The 15,610-nt window shown below is 43.3% G+C and overlaps 1 protein-coding gene across 4 annotated transcripts in view; it reads left to right on the forward strand.

The window, feature by feature from the left end:
- The window catches only part of HDX (highly divergent homeobox), a 65,020-nt gene that overhangs the window by 14,562 nt on the left and 34,848 nt on the right, over positions 1–15,610 (forward strand). For all 4 annotated transcript variants that reach the window (XM_073589907.1, XM_073589910.1, XM_073589908.1 and 1 more), the window contains 2 exons: positions 1,246–1,392; positions 7,135–7,336. In XM_073589907.1, coding sequence (XP_073446008.1) covers positions 1,246–1,392; positions 7,135–7,336 — 349 coding nt within the window. The remainder of the gene's footprint in view (positions 1–1,245; positions 1,393–7,134; positions 7,337–15,610) is intronic.

Here is a 15,610-nt window from a genome sequence, read left to right on the forward strand (position 1 = left end):
TCACAATCACGTGGATGCGAATCTACCCTTAACATGAATAAAAACCTGGAAATGAGCTGGGGATGAGGCGAAACGGAGGCCATATCGTATCACCTGTCTGGTGCAGAGGCGGCAGCTTCATCCTGGAGCCGTGAACCCCATTGTTACACATGGCACAGATTAGATGAGGGTCCAATGCTCTACTCCAGGAACATGGGCGGTCACCCTTCACTGCTGCAAACAACATAGCTGTGGCGGAAAGTGCGCCATTTTTGCCGACAAGATAGAAACGAAAATTGGTGGAAGAGAAGGATGGATTTACACGTGGTGGAACTTTATGCAACAAATATTCTGCATGTTATAGATGCACTATTTGGTACAGATTCCTTCAATGAAAGTTTCCGAGGTCGATTTCTCCAGGTGTCTTGTGCTCGAGCGAAATGCAGTGGCAGACGCGGGCGCGATGTGCCCAGGAAGCCGCCTGACTTAATGGCTGCCTTTCAAGTGCCGCTGATCCGTGTAAATAACTGAGGACAAGGGAAAATACTGTGACAGGAGGCAAAACATTGATTAGGCAGATTAGTCTCAGGTTGTAGACGAGCTCACCACCTTCCATTATGCCGCCGCTCGCTCCTCCACAACATAAGAACGCTTCCCGCTGCTTCGGTGTATTATCCAGGAACAATCAGCCGCTGATCTCTTATTTCCCTGCCAGACGTTCTGCTGAGTGTGGGATGAGCGAGGAAATCCAGCCGCACAGAGGAGCACAAAAATGCCGAAAGTTAGGGCTCGGGGAACACAACGACGCCTTTATTGTCCAAGCTCACGTGACTGTCACATCCGCTACAATATAATGCGGATCAGCGAGAAGCCCTCATCATGTGTTGGCTGCTTTGTGTTTTACTCCTTCACCTTTTTCAAAGTCTCGGCTTGCTGCCAGTGAATGGAAACATTATTGCTTTTACATTCAGATGCTGACAAATTTGCGCAAGCTGATTACTACTCACAGCTGGGGGTTTGCTACAGCGTGAGATAAGTAAAATACACCAGACTTCTCAGCACATAGAGGATTGTTTATGCTGGATACATAATATCACATGCTCTGTTACAATGTTGCAGTGAGCGGAAAATGTCATGTAGTTTTTATGTTTGTCTGACTGAAATCTGATTTGTGACCAGAAGGAAAATGAGGATGAAGATTTCTCAAAGTCTAGAATATAAAACATCTCACTTGTCATGTAATAGGAGCTTCCACTGTTTCCTCAGCTCCAAGACCGCACTCAGTTCAGTGACCACGACCTCGCTCAACTGAAGAAGTACTGGGACCATGGGATGACGAGTCTGGGGTCTGTGTGCCGGGAGAAGATCGAAGCCGTGGCCTCCGACCTGAACGTGGACTGTGAAATAGTGAGGGTAAGTGATTAAGACATATGTCAACATATCCCTCTTATACATGCAACATATTACACTACGCTCACCAAAGCAAACCAAATTCTTACCCATATGGCCGTTTTACAGTTGTTATATTCTTGTACATAGGAGCAGTATTATAGGAGATATATTCTTGTACATAGCGGCAGTATTATAGTCGTTATATTCTTGTACATAGGGGCAGTATTATAGTAGTTATATTCTTGTACATAGGAGCAGTATTATAGTAGTTATATTCTTGTACATAGGGGCAGTATTATAGTAGTTATATTCTTGTACATAGGAGCAGTATTATAGTAGTTATATTCTTGTACATAGGGGCAGTATTATAGTAGTTATATTCTTGTACATACTGGCAGTATTATAGTAGTTATATTCTTGCACATGGGAGCAGTATTATAGGAGATATATTCTTGTACATATGGGCAGTAATATAGTAGTTATATTCTTTTACATAGGAGCAGTATTATAGGAGATATATTCTTGTACATAGGAGCAGTATTATAGTAGTTATATTCTTGTACATAGGGGCAGTATTATAGTAGTTATATTCTTGTTCATACTGGCAGTATTATAGTAGTTATATTCTTGTACATAGGGGCAGTATTATAGTAGTTATATTCTTGTACATAGGAGAAGTATTATAGTAGTTATATTCTTGTACATACTGGCAGTATTGTAGTAGTTATATTCTTGTACATAGGAGCAGTATTATAGGAGATATATTCTTGTACATAGGGGCAGTATTATAGTAGTTATATTCTTTTACATAGGGGCAGTATTATAGTAGTTATATTCTTGTACATAGGGGCAGTATTATAGTAGTTATATTCTTGTACATAGGAGCAGTATTGTAGTTGTTATATTCTTGTACATAGGGGCAGTATTATAGTAGTTATATTCTTGTACATACTGGCAGTATTATAGTAGTTATATTCTTGTACATAGGGGCAGTATTATAGTAGTTATATTCTTGTACATAGGAGCAGTATTATAGTAGTTATATTCTTGTACATAGGAGCAGTATTATGTGACGTCCGCCTGCGGGTCTGGGCTGCAGCCAGGCAACACCCCGAGAAACACTGATACCCTTTACCCCTATACAGGGATCTGGATTTATAGCAGAGCCCAGGAGGCGCTGTCTGAGTAGGAGCAGTGACCAGAGCAGGACGGTCGTCAGAAAGGTGTTCCAATACAGGACACAAACGTGGAGATATGCGGGTCTAAACCAGTCGGGCAGCAATGGTACAAAAACGGTAGACAGAAGCAGAGTCAGATTCAGGCGGAGAGTCATAAACCAGGAGAGTAGCAGAGGTACAGAATCGTTAGGCAGAAGCAGAGTCAGATTCAGGCCGAAAGTCATAAACCAGGAGAGTAGCAGAGGTACAGAATCGTTAGGCAGAAGGAGAGTCAGAAGTCCAGGTCAAAGTCAGTCAGTCAGAAAGTAATTCACACAGCAACACACAGGGGAACCAAGAATATATCCGGCGGCTTGCAAGACCAGTCCCAAGGTATTTCAGGGATCAGGTCACCCCTCATAGGTTCCTGGACTGATGATGTCATCAGTACCGCCCCCAGGACCAGGCCAGATGGAGATGCAGTAACCTCTTGATGACTGACAGAGGGGTGGAGCCTGCGTCCACCAGATGCCTGCGCAGGTGCCCTTACTCTGTCAGCACCATAACTCCCGGGCGAGCCATGGCGCCTCCTAGTGACCGCGACAGGAGCAGCAGACCCAGAATTTAACGGCGACGTGACAGACCGGCGCCTCCTAGAGGCTAAAGCCGGGACAGTAGGCTCTGAGCCTGACGTGACAGAACCACGGCCCCTTCCAGTGGCCGAGGCAGGAACAGCCGTCCCTGAGTCTGACAATAAAGTGGCGGTCCGGCGCCTCCTAGTGGCCGCGACCGGAACAGCAGGCCCTAAGTCTGGCGGAAACGTGACATATTATAGTAGTTATATTCTTGTACATAGGAGCAGTATTATAGTAGTTATATTCTTGTACATAGGAGCAGTATTATAGGAGATATATTCTTGTACATAGAAGCAGTGTTATAGTAGTTATATTCTTGTACATAGGAGCAGTATTATAGGAGATATATTCTTGTACATAGGAGCAGTATTATAGTAGTTATATTCTTGTACATGGGGCAGTATTATAGTAGTTATATTCTTGTACATAGGAGGCAGTATTATAGTAGTTATATTCTTGTACATATGAGCAGTATTATACTAGGTATATTTTTTTACATAGGAGTAGTATTATAGTAGTAATATTCTTGTACATAGGGGCAGTATTATAGTAGTTATATTCTTGTACATAGGAGCAGTATTATAGGAGATATATTCTTGTACATAGGGGCAGTATTATAATAGTTATAATACTGCTCCTGTGCACAAGAATATAACTACTATAATACTGCTCCTATGTACAGGAATACAACTACTATAATACTGCTCCTATGTACAAGAATACAACTACTATAATACTGCTCCTATGTACAAGGATATAACTACTATAATACTGCCCCTATGTACAGGAATATAACTACTATAATACTGCTCCTGGGTACAAGAATATAGTAGTTATATTCTTGTACATAGAGGGCAGTATTATAGTAGTTATGTAGTCATGGCCATAAGTGTCGGCACCCTGAAATTTGTTTTAGAAAATGAAGTATATCTACCCAAAAATGATCACAATTACACTCATTTTATTGTACATAGGTTTATTTCCTTTGTGTGTATTGGAACAGCACAAAAAAACAGAGAAAAATGCAAATTGGACATAATTTCACGCCAAACCCCAAAAATTGGCCGGACAATATTGTTGGTACCCGCCTTAATATTTGGTTTCACCCTTTGGAATAAATAACTGCAGTCGCTTCCTATAACCATCGCAAGCTTCTTACACTTCTCAGCTGGGATTTTGGACTCTTCTTGTGTAAGTTGCTCCATGTTTCTCATATGTGAAGGCTCCTTCTCGCAACAGCAATTTTAAGATCTCTCCACTGGTTATCAATGGGATTTAGATCTGGACTCATTGCTGCCACTTCAGAACTCTCCAGCGCTTTGTTTCCATCCATTTCCGGGGCTTCTTGAAGTATGTTTGGGGTAATTGTCCTGCTGGAAGACCTATAACCTAGGACACAAACCCAGCTTTCTGACACTGGGCACTACATTGTGATCCAAAATCATTTGTAATCTTAAGATTTCATGATGCCTTGCATACAGTCAAGGCTCCCAGTTCCAGAGTCAGCAAAACAACCCTAAAACATCTGTGAACATCCACCATATTTGACTGTAGGTACTGTGTTCTTTTCTTTGTAGGCCACATTCTGTTTTCAGTAAACAGTAGAATGATGTGCTTTACTAAAAAGCTTGATCTTGGTCTCATCTGTCCACAAGACCCGTTCCCAGAAGGATTTTGACTTGTGTACATTCTGGCAAACTGCAGTCTTGCTTTTTTATGTCTCTGTGTCAGCAGTGGGGTCCTCCGGGGTCTCCTAAAGTGTTTAATTTCATTCACATGTGGACAAATAGTTCACGCTGACACTGATGTGCCCTGAACCTGCAGGACAGTTTGAATTTCCTTGGACCTTGATTGGGGCTTATCCACCATTCGGACTATCCTTCGTTAAGAACCTTTCATCGATTTCTATCTGCTGTCCACGTCCAGGGAGATTAGCTACAGAGCCGTGGGTTGTAAACTTCATTATGTTGCGCATCGTGGATAAAGGAACATTAAGATCCCTGGAGATGGACTCATAACCTTGAGATCGTTGATTTTGTTCAACAATTTTGGTTCTCAAGTCCTCAGACAGTTCTCTTCTCCTCTTAATGATCTCCATGCTTAGTGTGGCACACACAGTCACACGATGCAAAAACTGAATCGACTTCTCCCCTTTTTTATCTGGTTTCAGGTGTGATTTCCATGTTGCAATAATTATTGCATAATAATTATTATTAACGTTGTTACTTATGACTGTTGTGTTTGAAACTGTTTAACTGTAAAGCGCTGCAGAATATGTTGGCGCTATATAAAAAAAGATTATTATTTATTATTATATTACCCACACCTGTTACTTGCCACAGGTGAGTGTGAACAAACATCACAGTCTGGGAACAAAGTTAGTTATCCACAATTTTATAAAGCCATTGATTGCAGTTATTTCTAACAAAGGGTTCGCAACCAAATATTAAGGAGGGTGCCAACAATTTTGTCCGGACCATTTTTTGGGGGGTTTGTCTGAAATTATGTGCAATTTGCCCATTTTTCTCTCTGTTATTTTGTGTTGTTCCAATGCACCCAATAGAAATAAACCTGTGTATAACAAAACATTTGTAATTGCAATAATTTTCTGAGATAAGTACTTTTATTTTCTGGAACAATTCCAAGGATGCCAATTCTTTTGTCCATGACTTGTATATATGATGCTTATTGTATTGTATCAGACATCATGCTTGCAGGCTTCCTGCATTTTATACAGTTTTCAGTTTATTAGCTACTTCGCTCTTGAAAAATATGTTAAATTGTTGGTTATGGTAGCTAAAGTAATTTTCAGTGTCTCCCTGAAATTGACATTTTCGGAGTGCTCCAGTAAAAAAAATTTTCTACTTTAAATTTGTATTATTTTGGCATTTTACCAATTTGTCAGTCACAACTGTTGTTTTCCCCTCAGCACTTTTACTTTCACCTTCACATTTCTCCATTATATGTATAGGGCCTAACTTCGGAGGCCTCAATCTCATGACGGGGGGGGACGCTAGCGAGATGTAACATGCGCAGTATTCTGCTCCTGTGGGTGGAGAGGGGGCGTGCCAAATTTCACCCAAATCGGGCGAGAACTGTGGATTAGTATAGAGCGGGCTACTACAGCTTTTGAGTTTTATATACTGTATATACAGTAGATAAGACTGACATTGCAGAGATTCGGTTTTACCTACATTGTTTTTGGGTCACTCAGAACCGAGTCGGCTCTGCTGTACGCCACCAATAAAGCTGCTCTTTTTTTGCAGGAGGTAAATATATAGTTCGAGTTATCAGTAAATGTCCAGGCTGCAGATTTCCCGGTTGAGGAGTCTGGACGCAGGGAAAGTTACAGCAGGAATTTGCTTATGAGGCTGCGGTGAACTCTGGGGAACATAAAGAAGATTTGTAGCTGAACATGATTTTTTTTTTCTCCAAGAAAAGCCGTTAATATTGTATGAGGCTCCGGCCAGCGAGGCCTGAAATAGATTTTTGGTCTTGTATAATAAATAACCATCCTGGTAAACTACTTACTCATCCTGTCAGTGCTGCTAAATATAGTGCTGGCTGCAGGTGCGGGGGCACAGATGAGCGGGGGGGACGGAGATGAGCGGAGGGGGGGCGCAGGTTGGCGGGGGCGCAGATCGTCGGAGGGGACTGAGATTGGTTGAGGGGGCGCAGGTCAGCAGAGCGGCCACCTATGGGGAGGTGAAGCATGTCATCATCTGCTCTGGGACCATGGCACACTTGTATGGCACGGTGTATGTGTCGGCAGGGACCATTGTCTGGATAGGATTGTACGCAGTGATTCGTGCGCCGTCATTTGCCATCCATATTGCTCCCTTTTGCACCTTGTGCTGCTGATCCCTCTGATACTGACACAGTATACGGTAATAATAAAACCACGTCTGTAGGAAGCACAGCTGGACTTCTGTCCTTTCTCTCGGAGTCACATCAGTGTCTTATCTCTGTAGACATGGATCGGGAATAGAAGAAGAAAATATCGATTAATGGGCATCGAGGTCCCCCCTCCACGCGGGGGTCCCGCCACCTTCCCTGAACAGCTGGAATCTGCCTCCTCCTTGACACCGTCGGAGGATCCTGTGGCTGGGGTGGTGGAAGAAAACGACCGGCACGATGAAGTGTCTATCTGCCTTTCTGAAGAAAGTTCTCAAGGTAAGAAGTCTGAGCCCGAAAATACACAATGCAATGGCGGCACGCAGCTTGTCTGCGTAACGGACTGCAACGTATACTCCAATCATACACAGAACTTTATTCACACTATTGTACTCCAGTCACATCCAGAGCTGTGTTCACACTTTACTATACTCCAGTCACACCCAGAGCTGGGTTCACACTATTATACTCCAGTCACATCCTGAGCTGTGTTCACACTTTTCTACACTCCAGTCACATCCAGAGCTGTGTTCACACTTTTCTACACTCCAGTCACATCCAGAGCTGTGTTCACACTTTATTATACCCGTTATGTCTAGGGCTGTGGTCAAACCCTCTGTCTATGCATTGTCAGGTTCAATGTGAACATTGAAATTTTGCTACATGCAGTGTCTTATAACAAGTTTTAGGGCTGTCTCACACGTCCAGATAATTCTGGTACCAGAAAAAACGGTCCCGGAGCTATCCAGGTCCTCGTGGATACGTGATAAATCCGTGTGGCAACCGTGTGCCGCACGTGTGCCGCATCAGGACCACACGGACGGCAGCCGGGGAAGAAGAGCTACAGTAAGTGCTGTTCCCTGGTGGCTGATGCTGAACGCCGCTGTCATTCTTCTCTCCTGCTCTGCCGGCAACAGCGAGCAGGAGAGGATGAATGAATGAAAACCTGACGTGTAGTCCCCCTCTGTTTGTGAACCAACCCGGCAAAACTCACAGCTGGGGGCTGCTATTCTCAGGCTGGTAAGGGGCCCCCCACAGCCTAAAAACAGCAGCCCCCAGGTGCCCAGAAAAGGCGCATCTATTAGATGCGCCCATTCTGGAGCTTTGTCGGGTTCTTCCCACTTGCCCTGTAGAGGTGACAAGTGGGGTAATAAGGGGTTAATGCCACCTTTCTATTGTAAGGTGGCATTAAGCCCGGGTTAGTAATGGAGAGGTGTCAATTAGACACCTCTCCATTACTAATCCTAGAGATATTCAAGGGTTAAATAAACACACAATAAGAACAAAGTATTTTAATGAAAGAATACACTATGCAGTTTTAAAATCTTTATTATACTACTCATCCCATATCAAAGCCATTGTTCTCCTGTAAAAAAAAACAAACAAAAAATAATAAACCAACAATATCCATACTTGTCCGGCTTAGTCAGTCCCACGGCGTAAATCCATCTGGGGGGGTTAATCAGTTTACAGCCGGAGCGCTGCTATGCGTCCCCTCTGACTGTAAACTACTGGGGAATGAATGGGAAGCATCCAGCGCATGCTCAGTAACTAGCGGTGACGTAACTGGTCTTGTGTGTAGCGTCTCATTCAAAGTGGAAAAAATCTTTAAGCTTTATTTCCATAAGACTGTGCACCGGCCCTTTAAGGAATCCTTCGATTCTGATGCCGAATACTAAAATATTACCAATTTGCATCATTGGGTGCAAAAAGTCCGACATACCCACTATAATCTGGGGTGGTACTTTTTGTGAAGATTTGAAAGAACACAACCTGCAGCGTGTGGATGTCATGGGATGGTGGGTGGTGTAGTCTCACTATTTCTGAGCAGCCACAGAGTTCAACAACCTCTATCATTGTAGCTGTTGTGAGATAGCGCTGTCATTCGGGTAGGGGATACTCGCTTGGCAGCCAATAAATCACATCCGGCACAGGTTTTCCATAAAACAATCACGGTCCAAGCAGTTTATTTACGCATCATAAACCATGACCAGCAACATAAAGTTCATATCAAACGGCATAGCGTCCATGACACTCTGATTATCCTGTACTCACACAGGATATGCAATGTCCTTTGCGCAGGCTTTCTAGCCTCACAGTTCTCACCCCGTCAGGGTTTTACCTCATGGCTGCTTCTCCATGCTGCAGACGTCCATTCCCTCCTCTGGGAATTCTCAGACACGTGCAGCCATTACACACAGGCACTTCAGGGAGGCAGACACATCTCCCAGCGAGACCTTCCAAACTGACCAACCGGGTCCCTGCATTCACCCCATGAGACCTACCCTGGCTACCTTACATGGTCCGTAGCCACGCCCACCGGTCACATGGCTATGACCTCATCACAGGTCCTTGAACCCTTCACACACACTTTGCAATAGCGTTCTTAAACACACCCCCTGGGTGGCTTTGTAGGTAACTGGGTCCGCCTGTCTCCCCAGCTACCTGGAGACTTCTCCCTGACACATTGAAACAACACGTCAGCAGATGCTGATCAACACATAAGTCTCCATCTCAAGGCCACCCACCTTGAGATACATAATGGTCATTCATGACTCTGCCACTCATCCCCTCTCCTAGGACATCCACACAGCGCCCCCTAGAGGACACATTGGTCACTACGCCACACTGTCAAATTTCCTTACGTTTCCACCAATGATACAAACACAATGTATAGTGGAACCTCTACAAGACCATCCCTTATCCAGACCACCCTCCAACATTTCCATTTCATTATATGTCAGGAAGCCGTGGTCCAGGACAGGAGGGGAGTTGTGACAGTGTATCACCGGGGCAGGAATACAGGAGATGCAGAGTGAAAAGCAGTGACACAAAGCTGGAGCGTCACATGTATCCAAAGCCCGGCAGGAGAAGCTGCCACATCGGTGCCCAAGTCCGGGGAGAAACTAACTTATAAGAGTTAAATATATGATATCTCCACTCCATCCACAGGATAGATGATAACTGATTGTGTGAGTCTGAGCGCTGAGACCTGCATGATCGTCAGAATTCAGAATATTTATCCCGATTGTGGCAGTTTTATCCCCATTACAAAAAGGATTGGCAGCTTGTACGCCCGACCGCAGTGCTTTCCTATGGTGGTCAAGCAAAGTATTCTATTCTAAAGGGGATAAAAGTGCCTCGTTCTCCCAGCAGTCGGACCCCCAGCAATCAATGCTTCTCCCTACTGGAAGTTTGTTACCTATTCTGGATTTCATTAAATATATTGCACCATTCGCCTACTACTGTTCAAAACCAGGAATTGAAGCTCGAGGAAGATAATTTGTATATTCCTGGTGCATTCTGGGAAGAGTTAGGAGTCGCCGCAAGTCTGAGGATCTTTGGGTTAGCTGGATCGTCCCTGACAGTGCTAAAATCTTTACAGTGACTACATAGAAATTTGTTTGGTTCCACATGGAGAAGATCGCCCACATGCCGTGCTGTATGTTTACAGACTTGCCTGAGGAAAAGACAAACTTTATTCAGCAAGGTGGCTCAGTGGTTAGCACTGCAGCGCTGGAGTCCTGGGTTCCAATCCCACCAAGGACAACATCTGCAAGGAGTTTGTATGTTCTCCCATGTTTTCTTGGGTTTCCTCCGGTTTGTTCCCACACTCCAAAGACTGATAGGGAATCTAGATTGTGAGCCCCAATGGGGACAGCGATGATAATGTGTCCAAACTGTAAAGCGCTTCGGAATATGTTGGCCCTATATAAAAATAAAGATGATGATTGTTGTTGTTGTTATTATTATTATTATTATTATTATTATTATTATTGTTATGTGCCAGAAATGCAGCTTGTGACTCTGTTAGAGGAAAAGGTACAATCGGGGCTGGTTTTAGGCAAAGTGGGGCCCTAGGCAAAGTTTAAAATGGGGCCCCAAATGCTAACATATTGCACATCACGCACAAGCATTTCGGTTGTATTTTCATGCTCTGAGTTCAGGCCGCTAAATTATTATTATTATTATTCTTATTATGCATTTATATAACGCCATTTATTCCATGGCGCTTTACATATGAAAAGGGGAAATATAGACAAGTCTAATAAACATGTGTAAGACAAGGGACACACAAGTACATAAGGAGAGGGGACCCTGCCCGCGAGGGCTCACAGTCTACAGGGATGGGTGAGGATACAGTAGGAGAGGGTAGAGCAGGTCATGCGGTGGTTCAGTAGACCGAGGATCATTGCAGGCTGTAGGCTTGTCGGAACAGGTGGGTCTTCAGGTTCTTCTTGAAGGTTTCCGTTGATGGTGAGAGTCTGATGTGTTGCAGCAGAGAGTTCCAGAGTATGGGGGAAGCACGGGATAAGTCTTGTATGCGGTTGTGGGAAGAAGAGATAAGGGGGGAGTAGAGAAGGAGATCTTGAGATGATCGAAGGTTGCGTGCAGGTAGGTACCTAGAGACCATGTCACAGATATGGAGGAGACTGGTTGTGGATGGCTTTGTATGTCATGGTTAGGGTTTTGAACTGGAGCCTCTGGGCAATAGGAAGCCAGTGAATGGCCTGGCATAGGAGGGAGGCTGGGGAATAGCGGGGAGACAGGTGGATTAGTCGGGAAGCAGAGTGTAGGATGGACTGGAGTGGTGCTAGAGGGGAGGCCAGAGAGTAGGAGGTTGCAGCAGTCGAGGCGGGTGATGATAAGGGCGTGCACTAGTGTTTTTGTGGTTTCATGGCTAAATGAGTGTGATCGACAATATTGAAGTCGTTCAACACTTGTTTCCCGGCCTCTTTCCTCCGGCTGAAGAAGAATCATGAGGACGGAACAATCACTATTAGATCAATCTGTCCCCATACAGTATCATGTTATCAGCAGCACAGCTACAGTTTACAGCGGCGATGTGCTGCTGAGAACAATGATTTTTGTTCTGGCATAAACAATCCAATCACTCAATGAATATGCAGCATTTTGTTTGTTTAGTATAATACACCACATAGTCCTCCATATTGTAAAATGCACACCTCATAGTCCTCCAAATAGTATAATACAGTTGTGGCCAAAAGTATTGACACCCCTGCAATTTTGTCAGATAATACTCCGTTTCTTCCTGAAAATGATTGCAAACACAAATTCTTTGGTATTATTATCTTCATTTAATTTGTCTTAAATGAAAAAACACAAAAGAGAATGAAGCAAAAAGCAAAACATTGATCATTTCACACAAAACTCCAAAAATGGGCCAGACAAAAGTATTGGCACCCTCAGCCTAATACTTGGTTGCACAACCTTTAGCCAAAATAACTGCGACCAACCGCTTCCGGTAACCATCAATGAGTTTCTTACAATGCTCTGCTGGAATTTTAGACCATTCTTCTTTGGCAAACTGCTCCAGGTCCCTGATATTAGAAGGGTGCCTTCTCCAAACTGCCATTTTTAGATCTCTCCACAGGTGTTCTATGGGATTCAGGTCTGGACTCATTGCTGGCCACCTTAGAAGTCTCCAGTGCTTTCTCTCAAACCATTTTCTAGTGCTTTTTGAAGTGTATTTTGGGTCATTGTCCTGCTGGAAGACCCATGACCTCTAAGGGAGACCCAGCTTTCTCACACTGGGCCCTACATTATGCAGCAAAATTTGTTGGTAGTCTTCAAACTTCATAATGCCATGCACACGGTCAAGCAGACCAGTCCCAGAGGCAGCAAAACAACCCCAAAACATCAGGGAACCTCCGCCATGTTTGACTGTAGGGACCGTGTTTTTTTCTTTGACTGCCTCTTTTTTTCTCCTGTAAACTCTATGTTGATGCCTTTGCCCAAAAAGCTCTACTTTTGTCTCATCTGACCAGAGAACATTCTTCCAAAGCGTTTTAGGCCAGGGAAATATAGGTCAGGACGAAATATACAGCTAATGAATACTTCTGAGAACCTGATATTAAAAGTGGAAGTAAAGACTAAAAACAACAATCTCTGAATGAAAATAGAGGAGCAAGAGAAGCCGACTACAAACTAAAATGTGTCTGTACAAATGCACAGAGCATGAGAAACGAACAAGAAGAATTGGCGCTGCTAACACAGGAAGAGAGATACAGTGAAGGAAATAATTATTTGATCCCTTGCTAATTTTATAAGTTTGCCCACTGTTTATAAGTTTGCCCACTGACAAAGACATGTACAGTCTACTTATTTTTCACTGAAAAATGCAAATAAATTTATATAGTTTATGCAATGTGATTTTCTGGATTTTTATTTTTGATATTCTATCTCTCAATGTTAAAATTAACATACCCTTAAAATTATAGACTGTTCATGTCTTTGTTAGTGGGCAAACTTACAAAATCTGGAAAGGATCAAATAATTATTTCCTTCACTATATGATGTCATAGGCATCACTGAAACTAGGTGGGATGATACACATGCTTGGAATACAAACCTTAAAGGCTACAACTTATTAATTAGAAACAGGATTAACAAGAGGGAAGGAGGTGTCGCATTGTATGTTAGGAAAGCGTATATCTCCACAGAGCTCCAAGCTTCAGAGATTGGTAGCTCTGTAGAAACTGTTTGGGTAAGAATATAAGGATAGAAGAACAGAAAGGACACTATTGTATGTGTTTACTGTAGGCAACCTGGACAGACTGAAGATGTAGATGAACTCTTTTTACTTCAGATGTCTCTCTATTCTCAAAGTATGACATAGTGATCATGGGAGATTTTAACTATCCAGATATTTGTTGGGAATCTCTCTCAGGCAAAAGTACTGGGTCCAGAAAATTATCTTCTCTTCCTGACAACTTTATCTTTCAAAAGGTGGAAGAGAGAACAAGAGGATCTGCAATCTTGGACCTAATTCTTACCAACAGGGAGGAAATGATTGAGGAAGTAAATGTGGATGGGAAATTAGGAGGAAGTGATCGTATGCTATCCTCAAATTTAGGATTACAAGAGGAGCGCAGCAATGACTCAAAGAAAGTAGGAAAGGCTCAATGGCTGGATGTTCTAAAGGACAGAAATGTCAAAGAAGGATGGGAGATTTTGTTAAATTCTCACTGCACAATTGGTAACAATACTAAGAAGAAGGAAGAATTGGAAGCATTTAAAGAGAACAGGTTGGATGAATACAGAACTTAATCCCTTTACCCCCAAGAGTGGTTTGCATGTTAATGACTAGGCTAATTTCTACAATTTTGACCAGTGTCCCTTTATGAGGTAATAACTCTGGAGCGCTTCCATGGATCCCGGTGATTCTGACATTTTCTCATGACATATTGTGCTTCATGATAGTGATAACATTTCTTTCTTATTTGCGTTTATTCATGAAAAAAAACGGAAATTTGAGAAAAATTTTTGAAAATGTTGAATGTTTAAGAAATGAGCATTTAACTTTTTTTCACAAAAAAATAACTTCAGATCCATTTTTTTTTATTTTACCAAGGGTAACAGGAGTAATTGAACCACAAAGGTTGTTGTGCAATTTGTCCTGAGTAGGCTGATACCCCAGATATGCAGGTAGACCATTGTTTGGACACATGTCAGAGCTCGGAAGGGAAGGAGCGCCATTCTACTTTTTCAATGCAAAATTGGCTGGAATTAAGATCAGATGCCATGTTTCATTTGGAGAGCTCCTGATGTGCCTAAACAGTGGAAACCCCCCACAAGTGACACCATTTTGAAAACTAGACCCCCTAAGGAACTTATCTAGATGTATGGTGAGCACTTTGAACACCCAAATGCGTCACAGAAGTTTATAACGTAGAGCCATGAAAATAAAATAATAATATCTTTTCGCCCCCAATTTTTTATTTTCCCAAGGGTAGCAGAAGAAATTGGACCCCAAGAGTTATTGTGCAATTTGTTCTGAGTATGCTGACACCCCATATGTAGGAGTAAACCACTTCTTGGGCGCATGGCAGAGCTCAGAAGGCAAGGAGCGCCAGATTTTACTGTTATGGTTTGCAGGTGCCATGACTCACTGGGAGAGCCTATGAGGTGCCAAACAGCAGAAGCCCCCATAAGTGACCCCATTTTATGAACTACACCTCTCAATGAATTCGTCTAGGGGTGCAGTGATCTTATTGACACCATGGGTGTGTACAGAATTTGATACCATTGGGCAGCCATGCGGGAGAGACTTGGGAGGAATGGAGCGCTATTTGCCTTTTCAAGTGAATGGGTCTGTGCACATGTCAGTGTGTTTCCACGGACCGTGTGTCCAAGGGCAAAACACGCTGACATGTCCGTTTTTTAATATCAGCACGGGCCACAAAACATCCAGCTCACGTGCATACGCATAACACACATGGATGTTATCCATGTGACACGCATCGGCACCAGGGAAGAAGCGTTACAGTAAGCGCTGTTCCCCTGCACCAGGTGCTGAACATGGCTCTCATCATTCTCCCCTGCTTGTGCCGATCACCAGCAGAGCAGGGAAAAATAATGAGAGCCGTGTTCAGCAGCTGGCAATTATTACACACATGGACACTGACATCTCCGGTATCGGAAATATCAGGATGTGTGAAAGAGGCCTTATAGCGGGTTTTTCTGTTTGGCTGCTGTCACACACTAAGGCCGGTTTCACACGTCAGTGTCTCCGGTACGTGTGGTGACAGT

Source organism: Dendrobates tinctorius, unplaced genomic scaffold (genome assembly GCF_039654945.1).
Source record: "Dendrobates tinctorius isolate UK_male_01 unplaced genomic scaffold, ASM3965494v1 ptg000114l, whole genome shotgun sequence".
In the NCBI taxonomy this organism is placed as follows: Eukaryota; Metazoa; Chordata; class Amphibia; order Anura; family Dendrobatidae; genus Dendrobates; species Dendrobates tinctorius.